This window comes from Caenorhabditis briggsae (assembly GCF_000004555.2).
Source record: "Caenorhabditis briggsae complete genome, chrII, whole genome shotgun sequence".
Lineage (NCBI taxonomy): Eukaryota > Metazoa > Nematoda > Chromadorea > Rhabditida > Rhabditidae > Caenorhabditis > Caenorhabditis briggsae.
Genome location: NC_013486.2, coordinates 11,288,386 through 11,309,069, shown reverse-complemented (window position 1 = coordinate 11,309,069; position 20,684 = coordinate 11,288,386). Strand labels below are relative to the sequence as shown.

Sequence of the window (20,684 nt, the reverse complement as noted above, 5' to 3'; positions counted from 1 at the left end):
GCACTTCTATTACAGGTTTAACGGTAGATATCTAAAATTCCAGAAAACCAAAAAATTCAAAAAAATGTGATACTTTAGAAAGTTCAAAAACTTCATTGAATTCAAATTTTCCGAAAAAAAGCTCAAAAATTTCAAAACATTTTAGGAATATCTAAAAAAACTTTTAATTGAAATTGCAAGAGAGGATTTTTTAGAAAAAAAAATGTTTTCTGAAGTGTATTTTTTTGGATTTTTCGGGTTTATGATATTCTCAGAATTAAAAAAAAACAATTCTAAGAAACCGGCCAGAGCTGATTTTTATTTTCTTTCTTTATTTTCACTAAACTCGGCTATTCAAAATCAAGTTTTCAGGCCCCGTATAGTCTTTTATATGATATTCCTGATTGGAAATAACACTTTCAATTATTCGATTTGCTATCCTGTTTTCATGATTGGAGACAAAAGAGCCATTCAATTTCCCTATGCAATTTTAATATTTTTCGAGCTAATTCTCACTATAATTTCTTTTTATTTTGTACTCAAATGTGTGTATGTTGCTGCAAGAATTCGAACTTTTCATCGGAATTTAACTGCTTTATTGATCATTTATAGTTTACAATGGTTTGAAGGTTTGGCATCCAACATTATGATTAAGCCCTATGAAGTTGGTTATTGGCCTTTGTTGGGTGAGTACATTGATCTCAAAAAGTGGAACTTGGGATCAGACAGAAATTCTATGACAAATTGGATTTACTTTTTTGGCTCGAAACGTCACTGTTCGGTCATATTTCTGATTCTATGATTCTGATTTGTTTTCCATGGGATTCTTTGAAACTATGAGACTTCAGGAACATTATAAAATCAAAGATTGATTGAAATTGTTTGAAACCATACTTGCAAAAACAGGGCCCGGGTTCTCCAAATTAAAAAAAATCTGAAATTTCCGAAATTTTTTCAATTTTTTTGTGAAAAAGTAATTTTTTATAGACACTCTTATTTTGACATTTTTTTTACTTGACAGAAAAATCGTCCATTTTTTCTATTGACCCCAATTTTTTTTTGAAAACCCGGGCCTAGACGGGACGGCAGGGGCCCTAAAAATTATGAAAAAAGCCCGGCTCGGCCCGTTGCAAGTATGCTTAAAACGGAAGTTGAAAACAGTTTTCCATGAAAAAGATACCGTATGTTCAAAATTCATAAAAATCTATCATTTTTTATCAAAATTGGGCAAGTTTTTCTTCAAAAAGTAATGTTTCAACAAATTTCTATTAAACTTTGGAATTTCCTGAACATTTTCATTGAAAACATACGGAATGTTTCAAAATTTAAAACACATTTTGAAGGTGCCCCTCCTTCACAGAGGACCTTTCTAATACGGTGGCCCTTCTATTACAGGGTCCTTCTATTTTTCCAAGCCTCTCTCGGAGGTCCCTTCTATTAGAGAGGTCCTTCTATTAAAGGGGCCCTTCAAATACAGGTTACACGGTAAATCAAGATTAAGACTTCCAGAATACACAGAACCAATCAAACAATGGTGGACAGATGATCAATCCAAAATGACACGAGTCTCAAATATGGTTGAATCACCTTACTTTTTTCTCGGCGGATTAATCAAGTGGCACTATATTTTATCACTTATCACAACACTTTTGTTTGTAGCAATCGAAAGATGTTTCGCTTGTTATTTTTTGAATGATTATGAGAAAAAATCGAGAAATGGACTGTTTTTTGTTTTGGTATTCAGTCAATTCAGTCTCAATATTGGAACTGCATTTGCATTTTTCTTTAATATTTCTCATTTTGCTGTCGGATTGGCATACATTTTATCATCTAATGTAATTGCAATGGGGGTAAATTTCACTTTTTTAGACTATCGTATTTTCTCTAATAGAAGCACAGGAGCCCACACACTGTCAAATTGAAGCTTAATTATCTCGATTCCTATGAAAGATATAAAAAATGTGTCAGCTGATAATACACTCCTGATATTATGATTAACAATTTCTCAGTTGTCAAAATTTTGATATCTTTCCCAAGAATCGAGATAATTTAGCTCAGAGTTGGGTGGGCTTCTATTAGAGAGAATAAGGTAATTCGATGTTTCTCTCGAATTAGCAAGACACGTGAAATCCATAATTTTTCAGATCTTTTCCTATGTGAAAAACGTAAATCAACAAGTGACAAAAGCAATTGAAGACTTTTCGAATCCCTCCATTTACTGCCTTCCAGCTAGATTTCAAGCCAGAGAAAACGTTCGATGCTTTCAAATGATAACCAGAGTTATCATATCAGCTCTATGCCTTATTTTCACTGCGTGTTTTGTTAATCTGATACTGTATCTTGAACTCCTTCCCAGATTAGATCCCTTATTGAATTTGATTTTCGAGTGTGCTATCAATTTGTGAGTCTTAGGAATTGTTTTTTTCTAAACAACTTCAGAAAATTGCGTTTTCAGGAATCCCGTTATCATCTGTCCTACATTAATTGGATCAGTGGATGCCTGGAGAAAGTTCACATTATCTAGCGGCTGTTGTAAGAAGGTGAAAATGAAGGTTCGGAGAAGAAGAAAAACGAAAGTGAGCTCAACGGATGGAGGACTGAGAATTGATAAGACAAAGGAGACAAATGCATATTTTGATCAGTTGGCTGCATCGTGGACTTAATTGTTTTTTTTTGTGAAATTATTTAGGTTATTTCAATTTTTTCGCAACCAAATAAAAATACCAAACACATATACAGTACGATCTTTGTAGGGTGTAAAACAGACCTAGATTGGAAACTTTGCATCCACAAACCTTTTATTAATTCCTATTTTTCAGCTACTTGCCGATTTCTGAAAGACAAACATTTTAGGCCCGGTTTTGTACTGAAAATGGGGAAAAAACAGACGTCCTTCCGAAATCAGCAAATAGCTGAAAACTAGGAATTCTCAAAAAATTCTGTGAATGAAAAGTTTTCAATCTAAGTTTGTTTTACACTCTCCAAAATTTTCAAAGCGATGAGAAACTTGACAGCAGAGCCTTAGACTCCAGAAACTGGTCAAAATGGCCAAAAATCAATTGAAAAACATGTTTTTGTATATTATTTGTGGGTCACGAAATCAAAACTAGATTTTTTTTTCTTCCAACACGAAGCTCCACGCGTCCCAATCAGAGTCTAGGCGGCTCCTAATCCACTGTTCTAAATTCTATTTCTCTGAAAACGTCAAGCAGTAATCGAAAACAAATTACGGACAAAAACAACAACAACAAGTGAGTCGGAAATTTCAAGTTGTCTTGTTTGAAATTGAAATTTCAGAATCCCCGAGGACGGTTTTGATGAGGCAGAAACAAAGAAGAACTTGGTGATGGCCAGGTTCTAGCTTTCAGTTTTCTAGTCTCTATTCTTTAAATTTTCAGAACACGCAAAGCTCAACCGGAACCCAAGGAACCACTAGCTAGGACTCCATTGAGAAAAGCATCCAAAAAGAAGAAGAATGCAGTGGTGGTGGCTCCGAGTCCAGTTGCCAGGAGTCCAGCTGCATTCTCACCAGTTGCCAAAAAGATTCAGGAGGAAAAAGTGAACGAGGTGTTGAAACATCTGAAGTCACCTGTGCCACGTCCAGAAGAAAACAAACCGAAGGATAAGAAGGGAAAGAAGACCATCACAGAGACAGAGGAAGATGAATTGACTGCTGATCGGATGAGTCATAAGTTTATTGAACATATTGGATTCATTGAAACTGGGCCATCTCTCAACACCTACTACTTGACCCATCTGCTCAACATGGCTCAGTCCATTGAAACGCACGACGCCTTCACTCGGAACACTTTCAAGAATCGGAATCCTGACGTCTTCTGTATTGATAAGACACGTGTGAAGCTCATGGATCCGAATATTGAGTACTACATCCACGCCAACCACATCAAATTCGATAGACTCACCAGAACCTACATTGCCACTCAACATCCTTTGCCTGGGACTTTGAATGATTTTTGGGCGATGATAGCAGATCAAAAAGTGGAATTCATAGTATCCCTAACCAATTCCAAAACTGCAAGCTTCCCAATTTATTATCCAAACAAACCATCCACATTTCGAAACTTTGGACAATTCTTCGTCTACTGTAATTCTGTGATTCCACCGAAAATGAAATACAGATTCACCGAATACAAATTCGATTTTGTTGCACAATCAGAAAAAGAGGAAAAGCGCACAATTCGTCTTTATCATTATCCGCATTGGGTTAAAAATACAGTACCAGCAAGTACGAAAGTGGTTTTGGAAATTGTTAAGAAATTGAGAAAGAAGAAATCCAATTCGCCAGTTGTGGTTCAGTGTGAGACAGGAGTCAATCAATCGGCTGAAGTGATCTACGTGGATGCAGTGTGCAGTATGTTGGATAGTGGAGTTGAAGCTAATGTAGGTTTGGAGGAAAACTTTTGAAAATGTAACAGAAGGGCCTCCCTAACTTTCAACTTTGAGCCAATTTATGTCATTTCCCGTCAGAGATATGAAAAAGTAGTCAACTGATAAATTGTTTGTCATAATATAATGAACATTTATAAGTTGACTTATTTTTGATATCTCTTACAGGAATCGAGATAATGGAGCTCAAACTTGGCAGTGCGGGGGCCCTTCTAATACAGGTCTTATGGTAGCCTTGTTTCCAGTTTGATTCGCTGTTTCGTCAAATGCGTCAGCAAAAGTCTCAAGTCATGACTCAACGCCTCCATTTTCTTCATTCTATTGCTACAGTTCTAGACTTCATCAAGGTTATTATGATTTTCTAGGCCACATAGTTGATGGTCGTAGTTGATAGTTCTCTGGACTATTTTAATATGGTGGCCTAACTTTTGCTAGTTGAGTTTTCTATGCCATCATGTTAAATGACCCAGAAAACACACCAGATAAAAATCAGACTATTACCCCCGAAATTTGTTTTTCGAAAATTACCCGGAGAATGTCTTCTGAAAAACACAGTGTATCAAAATACGATTTTCCAGTACCACTTCTTATCAATACCTGATCCTCTTATCTGTCAAATGGCGTCGATTATGTTCTCCATTTCAAAAGACTTCCAATACAACATGTCCGAGGAGCCAATTGATGAGAAGCATCCTTTGAAGAGTCCCCCTATGAGAGATTTGTGCGAGAAAGATGCAAAGTGAACTTAACTTGAACTTAACTTATTCAACATGAAATCTCTTTATAAGGATGCAATAAAAGATATTTACATTTAAAAAAGTGGTCCATACTAATTCATCGTAACTGATTAGATTTCAAAGCGAGGCGCGAGGGGAGGGAATGTTCTAATGGCACATAAGATTGGGGGAAAATACATTGAAAGGCTATTGTAGCGGATGTTGGCTAGACTCGTCTAGTTCTGGGAAGATTTGTACCAAGATACTATCAACGAGAACGTATAAAAGTTGTTTGTTGAGACGGGGATACTGCAGAGCATCGATTATGCGAGCGAGAAGATTTTTGATGTCGTCACGACCGATTAGGCGTTGAGCATGAATTGGAATCTGGAAAAGAATAAAATTTAGAGAAGTACTGTTAATTATAAGGCTTACATTGTTTTGGAAGTACTCCAGTGTTCTTCGCATTGCCAATTCTTCTCGCATCTTCATTTCTTGTTCAGTTGGCCATGGAGCGTCATTACAGAACAGGGACCACTGAATATGATGTACAAGGTAGCTCAAATTGGCAACTGATAACGATTTTTGGAAGACTGTCGTAAAAACTGAACGAATAACAGAGTCAATTGTTTTACGGCAGAGGGATCGAATCGCACTGAAAATCGGAGCCGTCCATTCGAACCGACATTTCAGTGGTTTCCAGAATAATAGTAAAATTGAATCATATGCGGAACTGAAAAGTCGAAATTCGTTTTGAGTATACATTTTTTAAAAACTAATAAATATTACTTTGTCCATAATTGAGGATCATCTAAATTTTTGTGAGATTCTCTGAACACACTGTCAAAATTGTTTCCATAAATCGAAGAGTAGACTGCGTTGGTTGCCAAAGATGCTCCGGAATTCGTTGGTGTGACGTCATCAATGTCTTTATCCGACTTTGGTTGTACACGATCCGGAGGAGCCAACGTTTGAGCAAGAGTTTTTAGAAGGAATGGCTTCAAATTTTGACCTTTTTCTCTTCCTACCAATTTTACTGGTAACGTCTTTTTCACCACTTTCCATGGATTCAAATCTCCCAGTGAGAGGGTGTCTCGAAACTCTTCATTTGATGAGAGGAACGCCAGGAGCAGTTCGGATCGATTCAAGACTTTCTGTTTACAGAGAGTGGAGATGAATGTTGAGAAGATAAGACGATGTTGTTCCATAAATGGCTTATCTCTAGTTGCAAAGGTTTTCCGAGTTGGAAGTGGAGAAAATCGAAGAGTGTTTCCATGGAACTCATTGAGTTTAGCCTCGAGAACATAGAATTCGGAGAAGGTACGATGGATCGACCATCGTTGCGTTTCGTGAGGCTTCGCATCTGGACGCTCTACTTCTATTATGAAAACGTAAACTTGTCGATCCGTGTGCCGCTCTCTCAAACCAGATACTTGTGAAACATTTACTTTCCAGCAGTTCAGGTCAATAGGTTCAGAATCCATTACAAGTCCAGGGGTAGTTGGCATCGGAACCGCCTTCTCTTCCTCTTCAATATTCCCCTCAGCATTGATCACATCGATCGCAGGAACATCCACATTCACGTAAGAAGAAGCGGAAGATCCACCTCCTTGCGATTCTGGAGTCTCAACACCTCCTCCTCCCCCTTCCTCTTCTCCTCCAGTAGTCAATGCTCTTCTGACACGAGCTCTGAGTTGTGAAAGTGAAAATGTTCGTTCGACAGGAGCTGCGACTCGTTGTCTGTCCTGTTGGTCAATCAGCTCGTTGATAGTAATTGGAGGGGAACCGCATAGGTATCCAAGGAAGCATTCAGATTGGCAAAACGAGACGACGTGTGTCAACTGAGTTCGGTTATAGACTTCTTGATAGGACTGTAAAATATTCTGTAAAAAATAGAACAATTGTATTAAAGTCTTACCAATTCAATAATGCTTTCTAGAACCATCAAATCTTTGCTTTCCACAGCTAGTTTGTACTGATCCACAAGTTTTTCATCTAGTCGAATTCTCTCTTGAGCACTTTCATGTACAAATTGCCCGTACAGCTGCCATATATCATACGCAATTTGGCTTCCGGTTTCTGACTGAAATAGAAGGTTTCATTAAATTTCGATAAACTTTTGAGGCACATAATTCGGAGGGTACAACAATTCGGGGGGTACAACGTGGTACAAAGTGATTTAGGGGTACAAAATCCATAATTCTGGCTACAGAATTTGGATTTTTCAGGAATTTGTACTATCGAATCGAGATTTTTGGAACCCCTAAATTGTTTTCTACTTTAATGACCTCTAAATTTCGGTACTCTCCAAATTATTTGCCGACTTTTGGTTCTCACCTTTCTTTGAATACTATCTAATATTCGTGTGGCTTCTACTAGAAACTGTAGCTCGTGAACTGGTCCTCGGATATCTTGAAGATACATTCGGAATATTGAGTATAGACGAGCATCACGGAGTATCTCGGTGAGTTTCAGCTGAAGGAGAGAATCTGGCAGATTATCGGATGAAGACGTTGAGTCATCACACAGTCCTTTCAGTATTGGGATTGGAGTCAGCTGAAAATATCATGTTGTAAATAATAAATAAAATATTCTAATTTACATCTATAGCTTCTTGCATCATTTCGATTTTTCGATCCTCGTCGAATAACAAAATTAACCAATTGTTGATTGTATCTGGTTGAGTTAACAAATCAAAAACTGGAAGTAGCACTGCATTCGTCAACATTTCCCTCAGAAATCCTCTCACTGATTTCGATGGCCACGGTCGTTCGTTCTTTCCTCTTCCGAACAAACGTAGAGGACTGTCATCGTCATGAGCTCTTCCAGCCAGCCTAGTCTCATCCAGAAGACGTGGAATTAGAAAATCAGAAATTTGTCGAACATAAGCAGTTTCCTCTTCTCTTCCGCTCAGTGCCACGTGGATATCGTCTAGCTGCTCAGCTATTTGGGATTCTAGAAGAGATCTAGGTGGCGTGTTTGAAAGACGAAGTTTTTGTTCTAATTCTGTTAGTCGAGTGGCATGAAATGTTGCAATGGGAAGAGCCTCGTCTGCTACAAATTTGGACAAGTCGACACGACGAATACAACGAACGAGATTTGCAGAAGCGTAACGGAGTTGGTATCTGAAAATAATGGACAATTTCGACATCAAGCCTGACACCAACTCACTTGATTTCGTTTATAAATGCTCGATCCCTGCTAATCGCCCCGCCGTACCATCCATTCACATACTGTTCTACGATTTCGTTCAACAAGTTCTCTATAGACTCGTTTAGCGATGATGGTAGAGTTAGACCCTGCCAAGGCATTCTACGTGTTTTTGCTGTGTCTACTTTGGCATCATCGTCATCTTCAATTTCGTATTCTGGTGTAGAAGATTTGACATTGAAGAAGTCCTAAATTGTTTGAAATTATTTGGTAATTCGTAGAATGTTCAAACCTTCCACTGATAAAGTAATTCTCCATTGGAACACTCGAAAATCCATTTCGCGAAAAGAATTCCACCGAGAAGCGACCCAACCACTGAGAAGATGACAACGAATCTAAATCCAACCGCATAGAAAATTATAGACAGAAGTCCCACGGCGGCTGCCACATGGACCCTCTGCTGTTGTTTTGAATCAGTAGCTTTGATCATTGTATATCAGCGTTCATCTGGAAAACTAAAGGAATCGTTTTTTATTCAAAAATCCTAATTGTAAAAATCCCGAAAATTCAGAAGCGCGAAAACTCGAAATTTCCAGAAATCACGAAAATTAGGAATTTTCCAAAATCTCGAAAATTTTGAAACTTTGAAAAAATCCGAAAAATTAGGAACTTCCGAAAATCCGAAAAATTGGGAATTTTCAAAAATCTCGAAAATCCCAAAAAGCATACTTGTAACGGGCCGGGCCGGGCTTTTTCCCGAATTTCGGAGGCCCGGCCCGGCGGGCCTGTCATTCCACAAGATTTGAAAATTTCAAAAAACACCTAAGGGGTACCCTTATGTGATTTTTTTCGATCAAAAAATGTTTTCCGTTTTTTTAAAAATATTTTTTGATCAAACAGACAAACAATCCAAAAAGCACAAAAAAATATAGAAAATTGTATTGAGAGCTCAAAATTCGGTTCAAAATGACAAAATTTTTGCCAAAAAGTCAAAATCTTCTAGCATCTCGAAAATTCAAAAATCCCAAAAATTCAAAATTTCCAAAAGTCAGAAAATTCAAAATTTTCGAAAGCTTTAAAAATTCAAAAATCTTTTTAAAAACTTGGAATTTTGAAAAATCTCAAAATTTAGAGACTTTCAAAAATCCCAAAATTTCAAAACTCTCTGAAATCTAAAAATTTCGAAAATTCAGAATTGTCAAAAATCTCAAAAATTGGAAATCTTCAGAATAACTGCAAATCTTCAAAAGTATCAATAAATGGGTCATTAGAACCAGACAAACTTGGATTAAAAGAAAAAATATCAGAATCAGCAAGTTTATTGTTTGAGAAACCAACAAAAAAATCTAACCGAAGTAATAAGTAACAGTAAATATTAAAAAAAAACAACAACTATAAATTATGCAACTCGTCTCTTTCTTTCTTCTTCTCCGCACGTTTTCTAGCTTCTGCCCGCTTTCTTCTCACATTCACCGGGAATTCAATCGGCTGAACTTTATAGAATTGACTTCCAGGAAGTCGTTTGCCTCGTAGCGATGCGGAATACGGTAGAATCGGTTGCACACGAGCGGTGATTCCCTTGTTAGCAGGTGCAAATGCATTCAACGCAACGTCTTTTTCAGAAGTTACCATAACCCATCCAATAGAGGATAGAACGATATCACAACATCCCTCATCTCTCCGCCCTTTCATATCAAATCTTCTACCACTCTCCAGCCCTGGCCACGAAGCCATTCTTGTTACATCTCCTTGAGGAACCACTAGAGCAGCAGTACCAAGCCATTTACGATAAAACTCTTCAACTTCATGAGTTGGCATCACATTGAGAGGTAGTTGGTCATTTGTAAATGTTGTTAGAAGAACGTTTGAATATCCTGCTATTGATTCGATATCGATTCGACCAACTCCACCGATCAGTAGGGATTCTCCAGCTTTTACGAGACATGTACGGGGTTTCAGAACCCTTCGAGGAGTGACATTGACCAGTTCGTCAAGTGTAAAAAGTGATAGAACCTGATTCTCGTTGACTGTTCCAGGAGTGTCATAACACCATTTTCCTTTTGCAAAAATCGGATCATCTAACGAATATTTTCTGTTCTCCTCGCTTTTTCTGTCAGCTTCCGGATCGTCTTCTTCTCCTTGCAATTCTCTCAAAGCCATCGGTTGTAACTCTTCTTCTGAATCCTTATAGGTGTTTTGGATTACAGACGTAGGAATCGCATATCGATCGTCTCCGGTTTCAGCAAGAAGAAGTTTCCTGGCATACATCTCTTTTTTGGTCCAAGCTCGATGTGTCAGAAGACGACGACGTCGCATCTCAAGACGATATGGTCCTGGCTTCATTACAGGAAACTTGAGGAGAGAGATCTACAAAGATGTATTTTCTCTACATTCGATAAAACAGTTGATTTACCGTTGTTCCTGGCCAAATACTTGTTGTAGCCCGGTCCACAAGATCCACAGCTCTCACTTTACATAAGTCTGATTGTAGAAGAGCATTGAACATTGTTCTGGAACAATCAAAATCGTTCATGTTGAAAAAATTATGACTCACGATTTTCCAGCGTTTGTACAACCAACCAGAAAGATATCTCCTCTCATTCCCAACTTCACATTTGTATATTTTAGATAAATTTCAGTGATTAGTTCCTCGATTCCATAACCAGTTTTCGCACTGACAAGTGCGGTGTGGAGAATGTTGAAGCTGAAATTAATGCAGTTTTTTGGATTTTTGTAAGTTTTGAAAATATCGAATTTTTGAAATTTTTCGATTTCTGACAATTTCATATTTTGGAGAATTTTAGAAATGTTGAATTCTTGAGGCTTCATAAATTCCGTATTATTTGTCGAATTTTCGAAATTTTCGTTTTTTTTATTATGAAAATTAGAAATTTTTCCGATTTCTGACCATTTCAGGTTTTGGAGATTTTTTAGAAATTTCGAATTCTTGAGATTTTCGAAATTTCAAGTTTTTGTGATTTATGAGAAATTCGAATTTTAGAGATTTTCGAGATTCTCAAACCTTTTGGATTTTTGATGTTTTGAAAATTCCTAATTTTTGGGATTCTTTGAAAACTTTTACATTTTTGGAATTTTCAAAGTTCTTTAATTTTTTGAGGTTTTTTTTTTTGAGGAGTTCTTTAATTTTTTTCGAATTTTGAGATCTTTCGAATTTTGAGATCTCTGTTCAGAAAAACAACGGACTGTTCCAGAAGACCAGCTTTCTCCACAGCTCGTTCGACAGTCTTTTTGAATCGCCACATGTATCCAGTTTTGGCATCTGGAGGCAGAAGGTCCACTTTATTACCTGAAAAAAAATATTTAAAAAAAAAATTACTTGTTTCTCAAATTCATGTACCGTAAAACCTTTCAATTTTGAGCTTAATTATCTCGGCTCCTTTAAGAGATATCGAAAATGTGTCAACTGATACAATGTTTGCGATATTTTGATGAACAATTTATCAGTTGACAACTTTTTGGTATCTTTGACACGAGCCGAGAAAAATTGCTTTAAAGTTGAAATTTCGGGACCCTTCTATTACAGGTTTATTACAGGCATTCAAAAAATTCTAACCAACAACAATCATAGGTCTTCTGGCTCCCACGATTTGCGCAAGTTTTGGATAAATACTTCCAGGCAAGTCAGTGACATCGACGACAAGGACCACAAGAGATTCCGGTTGTTTTTTCAATTCGCTCATCATTCGACCATAGTCCACATCACATACGTTTACATTCAGTAGAAAATTGTGTTCTTGGAGTAAATGACATCGTTTACAGAGTGATTGCGCCTCCGTTTTCTGATGATAACTAGACTTTCTATCAATTTTCTCCAAGATTTCCAATGGAACGAATCCAGGGAGTGAGCTATCTTTACAGTGAAAATTGGCACCACATCCTGAGCACTTTTTGGCGCTAGCTGGCATATCTTCAATGATAGTTCCTGTCAATGTGGATGGTTCATGCTCATCTAGATTGTCTGAGAATCCTTTCTGTTCATTCTCTTCAACACCTGCCATTCTTTGTCCTGGATTTTGAAAAGAGATCCGTTCCACCGCGTCATCACTACCGTAATACTCTCTGGTCGCCACCATCCGATCTCCCGGATCCAGGTCCAATGAGCTTCCAGCAACATACTCATCTACGAAGACGTCGGCTTCTACGTAGAATCCACGGTCTTCATCGGAACTTGTTGATTGCTTGGCTGATTGGTTAAAGCCATAGGAATCAGAAGATGTTGAAGACTGATCCATTCTTATTGATTGAAGTGGAAATGTGACAGATTTTTCTGACTCGATGGATTTCTCAATTTTGGGAGATCTCTTTTCGAGAATCTTCTGATACATTGGCTCCTGACTCAACATCTTCTCACCCAGCATTGATTCCGTTGAATATCGACCCGCTTCCTTGTTCTCTGCGATCGAGTTCATTTGCTCTCTTTCAAGCTCCGCCCATCTTTTGTGAATCTCTCCAACTTGTGCAGATCGATTGATTTTGAACTTTTTCACATCATTCAATGTTTTCTGAATTTCCTGTCGGGTAGTACTGTAGGTTCTAGTTAGCACTCGTAAATAGTTTGGGTTGAATGACTTTAACATCTTTCCGCCTTTCTGGGAGTGGAATTTGGTGGCTTCTCGTTGATGCTATCGATGGAATTCGATTTGGAACGTTGACCAAAATCGTGTTTAACGTCTTCTATATTTTCAAAAATCGCGTATCCTCTAAAGTTCCAGCAGTTGATCAGAAAGATGATTGTGACGTAGAGACAGGCGGCTGACGGGAAGAATGCTCCAATAGCAAGAGCCCAAAGTTTGGATGGAATGTAGGTGATTCCTGAAAGAAGAGATTCTTAAAATATTAGCAGATCAGGCTCCTTGAAGTTTCAGAACTCGACAGTTCAGAACCCGACGTTTCAGAACTTTTCTGACAGCAAATTGAAATGAGCAATACTCATTTGGTGTGCAAAAACCACTATGCAAAAATGCAGAACAGCTATGAACCAGAGATGCACGGACAGGCCACTCGGACACTTTTGGACAACGGGAAATGTCCGAAATTCGAACAAGGGACAACTGCCCGAGTGTGTCCGAGTGGGCTGTCCGTGCAACTCTGTTCTGAACCATCGGGTTCTGAAACGTCCAAGAGCCGTAGATCAAACCAACCCAATCGATTCAAAATCGGGACTGGAGTGATCGCCCAAATCAAGTAGACGACAAGCAGACTCCAGGAGACAATATATAAAGCAAATCCGTAGATTCCACGGGCCGGATGAGGTCCAGGCAGATGGATTTCTTCAGAAGGAAGTGGTGGATTTCTGCTGCTCTTAGGAGTTTCAGTCAATGAATCTGAGACCACTTGCGTAGAGGTCATCCGCCGAGACAGATCTCAATAACAAATATTATTTTGGATTCATGGCCGGAAATATTTAAATAAGCATAACAACGATAAGAACACTTGAGACAACATAATAAATTGAGCTAGCAGTTAATAAAATTAAATATTTTATGAAACAAAGCAACACGAAATTTAAAACCAAAATCACAATCCGTATTCACAACTGATAAGGAAAAAATCCATCGGGCAAGTTTAATTGGAAAAAGAATCACAACGTATGAAGACTATATCACAGAGAAACGATAATAGATTCCTAGAAGAGCGTTACTAATAATTACAAATTCATTTGAATTCTCAATTCCAATCATCGTCATTGAAATCCGGTGGGGCAGGAACAGATGACGTGGGATTCACAGACGACGTTGATGCTCGATCATTCCTTCCGCTGATAGCTTTTCGTCTGGCATCCAAAGCTTTCGATAAAGCACTCATCAAATCTCCACCTCCTGCAGAAGAAGGAGCATTCCGTGCTAGAGATGCCTCTGATCCTAGAGCAGAGGACTCTAGAATCCCATCGAATCTTCCTTTCCGTTTCGGAGTTTGCCTATCAGTCATTTTGCTCAACTTTGCGTTACTTGCTCCACCAGCTGCTCGAATCGCTGCCATCAAGTCTGAACGGCCACCATCGACTGACTTTGTTGGGCTGAAGGTTACCGATGATGCAGTGGATTGGGTAGGAGTTTGAGGAATCGCTGAAGGAGGAGGAGGCGGTGGAGGCGGTGGAGGTGGCGGCGGCGGTGGAGGTGGAGGGGATCCGATGGAAGGAATCGTTATCGCTGCAGGCACCATAACGACAGCAACGGGTGGAGGAACGGGTTGTTCTATTGTTTCAGCGACTACCACTGGAACAAATGCAGTGGTCGGTTCTGGGGTTTCACTGATTTCCACGACGATATCTTCGGTGAGGTCAGGAAGAAGATCCTCATCGATTCCTAGGTCTCGAAGTGTGAAATCCTGAGCATGACCTGAATATTATTATGAATCAAAGATGTTTGGAATTTTCGGAATTTCCGGAATATTCCGATTTTCAAACGTTGAAAATTCGAGAAAAATTAGCAACTTTTTCTGCGAATTTTCGAGAGACAAAATTGATTTTTCCTTCAAATTTTCGCAAAATTTTTAGACCTTTTTAGATTTTTCAGCCATTTTTGAAGTTGTTTTTTCGTTCTATCCGGTTTTTGCTGTCAGAATTTTGATGGATGTTCGTGAAGATTGCTGTAGATAACTGTAGAAGCTAATTTGTATGTCTTTTGTAGCTTTTTTTGCTTTTCTTTTTTGTCTACATTTTTACGTGGATTGTGTTTTTTCAGCTAAAAAACCTACAAAAGTAAATTAGCATCTACAGTAACCTACAGTAATCTTCGAGAGCTCCATTTCATCAATTTCAAAAAAAAACTCAGAAAGATCGAAAAAGGATTTTCAAAAATAGCTGAAAAACTTTAAAAGGTCTAAAAATTTCGCAAAAAGACGAAGAAAAATCACTTTTTTCTTCGAAAATTTGCTAATTTTCCTCGAAATTTTCCAATTTTTAGTGATAAAAAATGAAAAAAAACCGAAAATCAAAAAATTTAACTAATAATAGGCACTTTTGGGCTTTAAATCAATCAATATTTCAGACAAAAATCTTGGTTTTAGAATCAATTTTTCAGTTAAAATACGACCTTTCAAAATTGAAATAGATTTTTTAGTATAATAATTTGTCTCGGAGCCGAAAATTCCGATTTTCAAAATTTCGGATTATTCAGTTTTTTGAAACTAATTTTGAATCAACAAAACTAACCTTTGAGATTTGGCAAACTATTGGGCATCTCTACCAATGGTTTCGTATCACTTTGCTCCATTCGGAACGCCAGTGGATGATTGTCATCCACATCATCGTTCAACTCAGCCTACTCAAGGCAGTATCCTCCAAAAGCTGCTCATGGAGTCTCGACTGGATAGCCTCTTCGTTCCGTCCACTTCTTCTTGTCGATGTCCCATCGTCAGAATCTAGATGTCTCTGCAGGAAGTCTCCACCAACACCTTCATAGGCAGGAATAGAAGTACCCGCGTAGAACAACTCGGCGATGTTGAAGTCGTCTCGACAGAGAGGAAGCTCTCGGAGACCTCCTATCAACTTCTTCTTGAATTTTTCCCATTTTTTATGCTCGTATTCTCGCATAACTTGACTTGTCAGGTAGAATTTGTCAGTTTTTTTGAGTTCATAAGTGAAATCAATGGGCTCACAAGGGCGAAGAATATGATCATCTGCCCTTTGAAATGCTGGAAGATCTTCCGACTTTGCCATTTGTCCGGAATCAACATTGACTCGAAAAAGAGATATTGATGGTGTTCGTTCTGATTTCGGAATGTCTGGAAGTTGGCGAGGCAATAAGAAAGTGATGATGTTGTCAGACTGAAATTGAAGCATATTAGTTACAGAAGAATGATGATGCAATTCAGTAAATACCTCCTGTAACTTCTGCAACTTTCTCTCCAATGTCTCCGTTCTCTGATTGATTCTTTCAGCTTTCTGCTGAATCCTCACGATCCTCTGCTCAACTTTGTTGAAGACGTCATCAGAAACCTGCATCAACTTTGTGAGCGATTGATCAATTCTAAACATTGTCTCCTCGCGTCCGGCATCACGCGGTACCAACGGAACATGGTACATTTGGTGATTGGAGAAGCGCCGAGAATCTGGATACTCGTAGAATTTGAGCTTTGTTTGAATGTAAGGGAAAAATATTCAGATTGCCAGTGAACAAGTTTTTAAACTTTAAAAAATTGAAATTAATAATTTATGAAAAAAGGAAACTTGATATTGAAATACAAAACAGAGAAAATACAAGTCTTTGTTTGGCGGATGCATAGGAAAAAGATAAAATATATAGTGAGCCATAAATGTACAATTATATTTCATTTGAAGCGGATTCTGGCGATATGATCTGCAGCTCTCATTGATACATTTAACGACGGGTGGACAGGGTTGAGAGCTGGCTCTCCGAGCAAGGAGAGAGCAGCAATGGAGAAGTAGGTGTGCAGAATATCTGGAAATTCAGGATTCGTAATAAAGAAAAATCATGTTTAAAAATTACCTGAATAACCACCAGGTTCCGGATACTTGCAGAATCCACCAATGTGCATGTGCTGGGAGATCATGAGGAACTCACGAAGATGAGGTTTGGAGATCAAGTGATAAGCATTGAGAATCTGAAAACAATTAAAAATTACTACAACTGTGAGTGTATCATAAACTTACTTTCAAAGTGGCACCAATCCAAAACGCATAACAACTGTCATCTGGCTTATGAGCTCTTCCGTGAAATCCAACGTTTTGCTTCTGAATAGCCCATCGGATGAGACGATCAATGTCTCGACGACTAAGCACTTCTTCTGTCCACAGGCGATTAGCAAGAGCTAGCGAAGCAACAGCACAGAACGTGGATCCACCATGACTTTCATCTCCGGGCGCCTGTCCGATACCTCCGTCAATGTTGAGACTTTTCTTTAGAAACAATGATAATCGTTCCCAATCGATGATATCCTCTTTCTCTCCATCCAGAATCTTACATATCGCCACTGCACAGAACACGAATCTCATATCCGATTCTGAACCAACTCCTTGGCTCCAGAAGCTGCAAAATTTGCTTCTTTTAAAATTTCATTTTGTAAATCCTTCCTATACTAACCATCCATTATCCCTTTGAGACTCCTTGACAGTTTTCAGTATTGCCTTCCGATCAACTCGCTTCAAATCGTCTCCCAAGATAGCCAATGATAAGAGTGCACTGTAGGTTTGAGCCAGATTTGCTTCGTCATACTCACTGCCTTCACACGAATGAGATCCTCGGAATCCACAGACATTTCCTGGAAAAGTAAGATGAGCTGTTATTTTTTATTTGCTTCTTTTTTGAGAAGAAAACCTTTGGGAAATTAATACCCAACAGAATTAATGACTAATTTGAACGCATCGGAAAATCTCGAGTATTTGAAACAAGAAAACGAGATATACAATGAAAACAACAACAACAACAGAAGGTGCAACAAGAACATATAACAATTAAGAAGTATCGAGAACATGATTAACGGTGCATGATTGGGAAAAAAATAGTATCTAATCTATCTTATCTAATTGGGAACTATTCTCATTGGTCAAAGTTTCGAATGCTTGCCACGTGTCTAATGTAATTTTAGACAGGACACTGTTCACATCATCAAGTGGAAGAACACCTATATGGTTTGAATGTTGAGTGATATTAAAACGGGCGGCTTGCCGTTGTAAATTTGCAGCTCGGTGATAGAATTTCGATATGACACGACGGTCGATAGATGGAGAACCCACGTGGATTACATGCCTGAAATAACCCGATTTAAGAGAGGTTTCAAGGGATTTGCAAAGGTACCTAAGATCCGCTGGAGTCTCCTTCGCTGTTTCACCCATTCCATCCGAATAGACAGGTCTAAATTCTTCTCTTTTCCATGAATCAGGATCCGCGTTCCTCTTCTCTATGATCCTTCCTAAACTCTTTCTCTCTTCTTCAACAATCTGCTGTTCCGATGAAACTTCATTCGAAAACTTCTGCCACCAAATCGCTCCATCGTCTGTTTGTCGCAGTAACAAGGATGACTTCCAGTTTCGATGTTCTACCAAAGCCATTGCACGCGTTGGTTCCGAGAGGACTTCCGGCCCCGCATATTTCCCACGTCGAACGACTTGATTGAAGTTTTCTGGTTCTCCTACTGCATGAAACGCGTCGACTGATGACCATACTCCCGATGGATGGGAGTAAAGTTTGGTCATTGAAATCGAAGAATTGAGGACTTGAAGCTGATCAAGGCAGAAGATTGAGTAAACCTGAAAAAAGTTGATATAAAACTGAAGTTTTCGATTTAAAAAAAACTCACATTTCCACCATCAATCGAATCCTTCATCTTTTCCGACACTATCATTTTATGAGCTCCCGTTGAAAATGGATGTTCAACACTCAAAAGGGTTCTTCCTGGGAATCGATCATCAATCAAATGCAACGCTCTATCGGTCATCACTAAATAGTTGTTCGCAGTTTCAGAAACTCTTGCCACATGTCGAATCGCAGAAGACACCGGAGGCACACTTTGAACATAAAGGGCTTCATCGCGTCTGCGAGTTTCAAAAAGCGGACTTCTCCAGAGTTCTTTGCATGCTCTAGATGTGTTAGAGACTCTCATATCCACAGTTTCAAAATGGTAACTTCCAGCTACTGCAATCATTTTCGGATGATCACAAAAAGTGGCGAATTGATAAATTTCTTGGTCGTTTGCCGCAAGTTTCACAGGTTGACTTTCAGAAGTGTAATCATGAATCCATACACGTCCTCCATAGTCTACAACCGCCAGTGTTCCTTCCAGTAAATGAGATTCAGAGAAACTTTTGACGGCACTGTGAAATATGGGAATATGTTTTCCTAGAATTTCAGTAGAACTTTCTTCTTCTTCTGAATCGTCTTCTTCAGCCAGTTGAATCATTTGCAGGAGTGTTGGACTTCGAAGAAACAATCGAGTGAAAGAACGAGGGCTCCATATGGACGTTCTCAACTCGAGCAATTGTTCTTTTGTCTTGGGAGGTCGTTGTTCGTTTTTCACTGGTGGTAACATCTTCAACTTGAGCTCGGAAACAGATTGAAGTGAATCATGAATCGGAATACCATCCGAGGAAATCTGAAATCATTTTGTAACTTTTTTTGCATTCAAAAACTCCGATTACCTCAACAGAGAAAGTCTCGAGTAATCTCCGTTTTGATCTCTCATTCACAGTCCACACTTTCAGAATTCCGGCTTCATCATTTGAATTATCGTAAGCAAAATATCGAGTAGCCAACAAATTTCGATTGTACAGTTCAAATTCGTTGGTTTGGTACGGAAAATGACCAGGTAGACGATGAAAGTCATCCGCATTTTTCATTCTCGGCGGGATGAGCGGTTCAATAAGACCAGAAGGTAGCGGTGGTATTCGTCGTCTGGAATTTGGAAAATAGGAAAAAAAATTCCCTTTCGAATTACCTCCAAAAATTCTGTAGATTATATTGTGGAATCCATCTGGTGGTGCCATCTGATTTCGGACGATGAAAGTCTTCTAATAGGCCTCCAAATCCACGTTGTCCAAAAAAACGTTGACCAAAATCACGGGGTCTAGGTTCAAGGAAAAGGGCGGGACAAGGAATAGGGGACGATGAAGTGGAAGGAAAAGAGGTCATAATGAGAGAAAATTGAAAATTCAAGAAAGAAGAAGAATAAACAAAGATTTCGATGCGTTCAAAAAATACAAAAAAGAACTAATCAAAATCGGCGATACCGTTTGTAAGCTGGAGGTCGTAAATCCAATCAATGTACCCTTGACGACGTTCTGGAGTCAAAAGATTGTCTAGCTCGCCGAGCAAGTCCAACGCAGAGATTGCGAATAGGAAGATGGTGTTTCTGAAAAACAAAAAAGTTCTTTTCAAATTCAACTTTTTTATTCCAGGGATGTTCGAAACGGTCTTTCCAGAAATTTTCGGATAGTTTCGTGTTTCAAAATATCGGAAGATTTCGATTTTCCAAATTTTTTTCTACTTTCACAGCGATTTTTTTCAACTTTCACAGCGATTCCGCTCAACACCTACATGCAACCTTTTGGCGCGCGCCTTTGACATACGGTAGTCCAAAAAGCTCTAATTCCGAAATTAATCGGGAATATTCCAATTTTTTCCGGAATTTTAGAAATTTCGTTTAGAAAATCCCTAATTATCAATGACTCACCGACTAGTTTCTAGTGTATTGTAGGGTTCGGGGAAAACGTTGAGATGTCGAATCAAGAAACCGATATGCTTTTTGTATTCGAATTTCAATGGAACTCCTGTCTCAGCGGCTGAAATTATTAAAAAAAAAAGGTTTTTGTCAAATTTAAGAATACTAACCTTTCTTGGCGTATTCTAGCAATTGCTCTTCTGTGCTGACGTCGCACATTTAGGCAATAGAAAGTAGCTGGAACCTGGAGTGTTTTTGAGAGACTAGCAAGGCCTTGCAAGAGAAAATAAAAAT

The 20,684-nt window shown here is 38.6% G+C and overlaps 6 protein-coding genes across 6 annotated transcripts; 1 reads left to right on the top strand and 5 right to left on the bottom strand.

Moving 5' to 3' along the window:
• Positions 1–370: 370 nt before the first annotated feature.
• On the top strand, positions 371–5,129 carry Cbr-sre-45 (the record flags this gene model as incomplete). The annotated part of the gene is made up of 7 exons (XM_002631540.2): positions 371–665; positions 1,489–1,829; positions 2,124–2,380; positions 2,435–2,620; positions 3,277–3,333; positions 3,378–4,380; positions 4,965–5,129. The coding sequence occupies 7 exons, from the start codon at positions 371–373 to the stop codon at positions 5,127–5,129; spliced, it is 2,304 nt and encodes a 767-aa protein (XP_002631586.2).
• A 180-nt stretch (positions 5,130–5,309) lies between these two features.
• CBG20763 lies at positions 5,310–8,742 on the bottom strand (the record flags this gene model as incomplete). The annotated part of the gene is made up of 7 exons (XM_002631539.2): positions 5,310–5,835; positions 5,892–6,973; positions 7,021–7,185; positions 7,440–7,658; positions 7,705–8,227; positions 8,274–8,500; positions 8,545–8,742. The coding sequence occupies 7 exons, from the start codon at positions 8,740–8,742 to the stop codon at positions 5,310–5,312; spliced, it is 2,940 nt and encodes a 979-aa protein (XP_002631585.2).
• A 902-nt stretch (positions 8,743–9,644) lies between these two features.
• Positions 9,645–13,622, bottom strand: CBG20762 (the record flags this gene model as incomplete). The annotated part of the gene is made up of 7 exons (XM_045242703.1): positions 9,645–10,619; positions 10,666–10,762; positions 10,807–10,956; positions 11,457–11,559; positions 11,827–12,862; positions 12,967–13,085; positions 13,415–13,622. 7 exons carry the CDS (start codon positions 13,620–13,622, stop codon positions 9,645–9,647), a joined length of 2,688 nt encoding a protein of 895 aa, XP_045097130.1.
• A 318-nt stretch (positions 13,623–13,940) lies between these two features.
• On the bottom strand, positions 13,941–16,299 carry Cbr-ddl-2 (the record flags this gene model as incomplete). Its single annotated transcript, XM_002631537.1, is given in 4 exon segments — positions 13,941–14,611; positions 15,427–15,526; positions 15,529–16,041; positions 16,096–16,299. Coding segments are annotated over 4 exon segments (1,488 nt in total).
• Positions 16,300–16,550: 251 nt separating this feature from the next.
• Positions 16,551–20,609, bottom strand: CBG20759 (the record flags this gene model as incomplete). The annotated part of the gene is made up of 7 exons (XM_002631535.1): positions 16,551–16,675; positions 16,724–16,838; positions 16,888–17,263; positions 17,318–17,495; positions 19,960–20,081; positions 20,403–20,511; positions 20,561–20,609. Coding segments are annotated over 7 exons (1,074 nt in total), but the record flags the coding sequence as incomplete, so codon positions are not given.
• On the bottom strand, positions 18,028–19,819 carry CBG20760 (the record flags this gene model as incomplete). The annotated part of the gene is made up of 4 exons (XM_002631536.1): positions 18,028–18,483; positions 18,534–19,325; positions 19,372–19,624; positions 19,668–19,819. Coding segments are annotated over 4 exons (1,653 nt in total), but the record flags the coding sequence as incomplete, so codon positions are not given.
• Positions 20,610–20,684: the final 75 nt, after the last annotated feature.